Source organism: Alligator sinensis, unplaced genomic scaffold (genome assembly GCF_000455745.1).
Source record: "Alligator sinensis unplaced genomic scaffold, ASM45574v1 scaffold312_1, whole genome shotgun sequence".
NCBI lineage: Eukaryota > Metazoa > Chordata > Crocodylia > Alligatoridae > Alligator > Alligator sinensis.
In genome coordinates, this window is record NW_005842029.1 from 2658803 (window position 1) to 2665143 (window position 6341).

Below are 6341 nucleotides of genomic sequence, written 5' to 3' on the forward strand. Positions count from 1 at the left end.
TTTCAGACAGATTAGACAATGCCATCCTCCTAGTCATCACCACATAAAAAAATCACTAGGAATCAGTGCAGTGGTGTTTTGACAATGGTAGGAAGAGACAATAAGACAATGGTACAGAAACAAAACACTGAAATCTTTTTATAATGTCAGAAGGTTCCATTCCCTTAACTTAAGCACTCTGAGGGTGCATTTGCACTGAAGCAGATTTCATGAAGTTTGTGAATGTGCCCAACTTACAGCCCAGTATATCATACCTGCCTCTCTGCTTCCCTCAGCAAGTTTCGGAATCGCTCATCCCGAAGTACCCAGTGGGGTAGATCCGTCTGCCCTCTGAGTTGGGCATCTTCCAGACGTTGCCTCAACTCTCTCAAAGTACATATCTCCTCATTCAGCTGTCTTTGTCTAGTTCTGGATGCCTGGAGATCCAGCTCCAGGTCTAAGGATGTCCTTGCCATAAGCTCAGCCAAAGAAGATCTACAGGATTGCTGAATTATAAATAAAAAGCTGGAGAGGTTACTCCCAACATGATACGTTAGTATGTTCTTTGATAAAGCAGATTTTTCAGGTATTCACTTAACTTTTTTGTCATAAGATTTAAAAAAAAATAAAGTAACTGATATCCTCTTGTAAAATATTGTGTTAGTTTAGAAACGCAATAGGATTATAGGAAAGAAGGGGTGTAGGGATCTCAGTGAATCATCTAGTCCAGCCCCCTCCTCAAGGAAGGATCATCCCCTGACTAAACTATGCCAGCCAACTATCTGTCAAACCTGCTCATGAAAACTGCCAGGAACAGAGATTCCACAACATTTCTAGGTAACCTGTTTCAATGCTTAACCAGCCTAATGGTCAGTCTAATCTCCAGCCTACAGTTCCCCTGTTGCAGGCTGAGGACATTGCTTCTGGTCCTGTCTAATAACAATAGTTCTTTCAGCCTCTCCTCATAAGACCCAGGCCTCTAAATTGTTGTCGCTCTTTGCTGGACTCATTCCAGTCTATCCACATCCTTCTCGAAAGTATTTCTAGTATTTCCAGTATGTCTAATCTCACTCATTCATTTTTGTTGGCATGCTCCCCAGGTCACAATCTAACCTTTAATGTTTTGAGAGAGAAGGTAATTAAACCAATATATAATTTGTATCTATTTAACTGGGCATTAGCTGCCATAAGTTTTTACAATTGTCCATTACTATTTTAAATCTCAGTATGGACCCCTTATCCTAAAAACAATACGAAGACTTTATTATATAACAGAAGTATAATTACATTAAAGTACATATTCAAAATTTAAGTCGAAGTCAGGCAATAATAAAAACCTAAACACTGATTAAAATAAAGATTTTTATATTCTTAACATACCTGCTTATAGCGCAAGGTACGCCTTTCCAATGTATTTCGGATGAAAGGTGATTTTCTTGGCAGGGTTGAACTATCGCTGTCACTGCGATACAGCTGATTAGAAAAGATATTGAACATAAGGGACATTAACTACTAACTCATAATTAGGAATAAAGTCCTTGCTTTCTTTTAGACAATCAAATATTTTTCTAGTTCACCGAGGATTTCAGTTATATCAATGCACAAAAGTTTGCACACTACATGATAAACTACCATTTGTCTCCACATTACAGTGCTGTTGTGCAATTTTTGAACAATGTCTATTTGTTAAAAGATGGCAAATAAGCTTCTGTTAAATTACGAACATTTTTAGTGATATGTTCAAATATCTTCATTATTTCTAACAAGCCAGTATGACTAAATTGCTATCTTTTCAGGTACAGTAAGCTGCCCATTGTAAACAATGCATAATAATACAGTTAGTTTATTTTACAAATGACTTTTGAGGATCGATTATTCAAAGAAATGAATTAAGCTCAATTATATGGAGTTTCTTCTTTTGAGGACATTTGATTATGCCACTTTATTAAATATGCAATTGTAAGAGAATTAAAAAAAAAGACTCAGAGGATAATATTATTTTAATTTGGCTACTGTTAGTGACAAAGTAATACAAAATGAAAATGTACTGGGGACAGAGATGCTGTCTCTCTTCTTTGCTTAATTATGAATAAAGACTAACTTGAAACCTGAAGGTGGCAGTGTATCACTTAAAACACTGTTGTTTGGCTACCTCTGCTGTAATACCAAAAGGCTATATTCTCTATTTATAATAAAAAGGTATGTAACAAGCAATGGTGTGGGACAAATATTTAAACTATAATCTGAGCCGTGCAAATTAATAAGTACCATATCCTCTCACCATTTGGAAGGATACATGACAAGGACAGTGAAAAAATAAACAACAATGAAAGGATCTAAATTGTAGATTTTTTTTTAAAGGGAAAACCTGTAGTACAGTAATGCTACATAAGCTACAAGGAAAAAAATATACCATATTTTTCTCACATACAACATGCCCCCAAGAAACCTTGTTTTTGAAAGAAAGCATGTAGAAAGACATGTCCTCAAAAATACTGGTAGGTAGCATTAAGTAACTGAGTAGAAACCAAAGCAACAGAAGCCTTGAGGGAGGGATGCAGGGAGAGAAAGTGTCCACAGCCAGTAGCTAGTGAGTCCCACCTACAGCACTGCAACACTACTTTCATCTTCCCCTTTCCCCAGCAGAAGTGGAAACTGTCATTGCCGTATTTCCTTGCTAATAATGCACACTCAAATTTCCAGCAGCAGAATTAAGGGAAAGGGGGCAAGAAAATCTGGTAGTCAAAATTAATCACTTTATTTACAATGTTCAGCAACTTTATACAAGTTTGTTCTAATCTAAAATGCTTAACATACCTGGAAATTTATTATGTGAATTCTTAAGGATTTGTATTATGTCAGCATCTAGAGTCACAAACAGGGCCTCTTTGTACTAGACACTAGGCTGTGCAAAACAGCTATGTCTCTTTTCGATTTTGGATTCAGCCGTTTCAGAGGACAGTGATTCGTTTTGTTGTTTCAGATCACTGCTCCGTTTCAATCTGGATTTTTTTTTTAAAGTGCCGGGATGCTGGAGCTGGGTGGGTGGGGGAAGAGAGATCGGGAAGCAGAGGCTGCATTTTGGAGGGGGGGGGCTCTGCCACGTGGCCCCAGAGCCCCTGCTACAGCCAGTGAGTGCGGGGCCTTGTTTAATTGCTGGGAGGCTAGGCTGGGTCGGGGATGGGGCCAGGTAGGGCAGGACAGCCATGGGGGCTTCTCCCGCGGCTCCCCCAGCTGTGCTCACCGCGGGCTGCACGGAGTTGACTTGGGTGTTGGCACCGGCCCCAGCTGGCAGCGGCGACCTGCTGTCATCCCGTACACAGATCTGGGGGTAGTGCCCCCTGGGAGGGTTGTGGGGCTCTGCCATACTCTTCCTGGTGGTGGGGAACCAGGGATTAGTGTGTGAGATGACAGCAAGCTGCCGTCCCTCCCCCAGAGCACTGGGATTGGAAGGGACCTCACAGACACCTTGCAGACACTGGCCAGCTACAGATGTATCAGAGCAGTCCTTTCCCTCCCCCACCTCCCCTTCCCTCTCCCTCTTAGTTTCTGTTTCCCTGCAAGCCCGGCTCAGAAACATCCGAAATGTTTCTGATGGTTTTGTTTCATTCTGTTGCTTTTCGTTTTATTTCGGATTCGGCATTTCAGGTGCTGAAACAGGCCAGAACACCTCCGAAATGAAATGGCTGCTGAAATTTCACACTGCCCTACTAGACACTGCATAGATGAAAAGAAAAGTTATGTACTAGAAGTGACCTGTACCTAACAAGTTGTAAGACTCTAAAAGACTATACTATGATTTAATTATTAATGCCCTTATAGCACTAAATTCCTGCCTGTGCACTCCTCCTTACAGGAATATTTAAATACCATTTGAATATTTAAATACCGTTTAGGATTATTAGTTAGAACTAATACACACTGTTAAATGAACCTTTCACCTTCACCTTTCTGCAGGTGGAATCACAAAGAAAAATATTGTACTCACTCTGCACACATACTGACTTCGTGCTCCAGGCGAAAAGGTTTGTGAACGAACAATAGTGCTACTACGAACAAAAGCAGAACCACGGGGTCTACGGCTGCTTCTCTCTTTTGGAAGAACAGCAACTTCTTCTGGAAAAAGATCTTCTGTATTTGTCTCTTTATCCACCTAAAATCATAGCCAAAACAGTAACTTTATTCCAATGATCTCCTCAAAGGAAAAGCAGAAAAGTTTGCTAGTTAAGTTCTGATTGGGCTTAAATGAAACCTTCAGAGCATGGACCATCTCATTTACAAAAACCTGATCATTAAAGATTCTGGAACCAGTCTGCAAATACTAACAGCGATTGCTGTCCTCCAAGTGATTAGGAGATTAATATTACAACCCAATAACACATTACATTTTTATGTAGTGGTTGTACTTTTGATGTTAATTTAAAAGCAGGTCAGCTGCCTAAATTCTTACCTCAGTGGAAAGAAAGAACTGAATTACTTTCCAGAAAATCAACAAGTGTTAGTCACATGGAATGGGGAGACTGTCAAGGCGATGATAGGAGCCTCAACAAATATGGAGATCCTGAATGTCAGAAACCTGTCTGTGAGAGACTCTCAGAGACTCAAATTTCTCCCTCCTGTGTTTCTATTTGCCCAAAAAAACAGACAAAGGTTGCCCTGGGATTGCTCTCTAGCCTTATACTAAATCCTGCAGCTGAAATGTGGAAATCTGCCAGCCCTCCTGTAGCACTCCCATTGGGTTATGAAAGAAATTGCCCAGCAATCATGCTTCCCTCAGACATCAGTAAGGAGATGAACGATGTCACAGGGCACCTCAGTGCCCTGCTCCTAGGGAGTGGAAACTGCCAGGGAGAGAGAGAGAGCAAGCCCTGGCAGGACATAACAAGCCCAGATGAGGGTTGCCAGGGTAACGAGCACAGCTGCGGGTTGCCGGGGCAACTAAGGAGAGCCAGCTGCCTGTAGGAGGCAGGGCCTGGCCCTTATAAAGCCCAGGGCTGCGGCCAGGCTGGCAGTTGCCTGCTAGCAGCCGGAGAGACAGGAGCTCCCTCAGCCAGGATATAGGGAGAACCTGGATTGCAAGTATAGCTCGCGAGAGCTCCAGAGGCTGGAGCAATGGGGTTGAATTACAGCCAGGAGGCTTATGTTGTTATGGCCCAGTGCCTTATGTTGTGGTTATAGCCAGGAGGCTTGTGGCTGCTTTAATGTAGCAGTTTGTTTAACACCGGTGGCAAGGGTGAGGCTATAAGGGGTTGGAGGAGGCCTCACAGGGACCCCCAGGGGAGTGGGGGCCCCAGCGCCTGAGGAGGGCGCAGCATATTCACAAGGGCCCACAGGGTGTGGGGCCTTAGCGCCTGGGAAGGCGCAGTGTTCGCAGGAGCAACCCCAGCGACGTGGGGACCCCAGTGCCAGTAAGGGTGCAACTTGCGGGGTGTGTAGACCCCAGCCCCAGAGAGGGGGCCATATTATTAGGAAGCCCAGTAAGGGCACAGCAAGCCCCGGAGAGGGGCAGCTTTGAGAAGCCCCAGCATGGGCATGACGAGCCCCAGAGAGGGGGCCATATTATTAAGAAGCCCAGTAGGGGCACAGCAAGCACCAGAAGGGGGCACTACTAGGAAGCCCTAGTGTGGGCACAACAAGTCCCAGAGAAAGGGGGGGACTATTGAGAAGCCCAAGGTGGGCACAGTGAGCCCCAAAGAGGGGGAGCGCCTTATTGAGAAGCCCGGGACAGGTGTAGCGAGCCCGGTCATAGGCTAGTACGGCAAAAGACCTCAGGCAGAGGCAAGGTGCTGCGGTTGTCCCTGAGGAGAGGGGATAGCAGTGCGGTGAGCCCAAGGAGAGAGCCCGAAGTGGGCTAGATCATAGAGGAGGCCCGGGAGAACGGGCGTGTATTCTGACGGACCAACGTCCAGTACATCAGCGAGACTTGGGGCGTGGTATTAGGGGTTGGTAGGAGCCACGCGTAGCCCATAAGGCTAGGGTGCCTGGGGAGCACCCATCATACCGGGAGACCCCCAGGGGGTCCAGGAACACACGGGGACAGAGGTCGCAGCTTACTGTGCCCAGAGAGTCGTAAGGCAGCCTCCCAACTTTACCTCAACATCAAAGACGTGGCGGGTGAGAATTTGAGGGTGCCCTTGGGCCGACTTGGCACGGTGAGGGGGCCGTAAGGAGATCACGGCCCTCCTGAAGGACTCCGCCGTGACAAACAACAAAAAAATTTATTATGTAGGAAAAAAGGCTCATACAAGCAAAACAGAGTATAGGTTTGGAGACAGAAAAGCAAAGTAAGTTAAGTTCCTTCCTTCTCATCTGGCTGCTCCCTAGCCCTTCTTGAGACACCTGCCAGTACCCCAGGAATTCAG

At 44.7% G+C, this 6341-nt stretch overlaps 1 protein-coding gene across 4 annotated transcripts in view; it reads right to left on the minus strand.

The window, feature by feature from the left end:
* Positions 1-6341, minus strand: part of WWC3 (WWC family member 3) — a 126382-nt gene that overhangs the window by 5941 nt on the left and 114100 nt on the right. For all 4 annotated transcript variants that reach the window (XM_025202527.1, XM_025202526.1, XM_025202528.1 and 1 more), the window contains 3 exons: positions 3968-4132; positions 1360-1452; positions 255-485 (listed from right to left, as the gene is read on the minus strand). In XM_025202527.1, coding sequence (XP_025058312.1) covers positions 255-485; positions 1360-1452; positions 3968-4132 — 489 coding nt within the window. The remainder of the gene's footprint in view (positions 1-254; positions 486-1359; positions 1453-3967; positions 4133-6341) is intronic.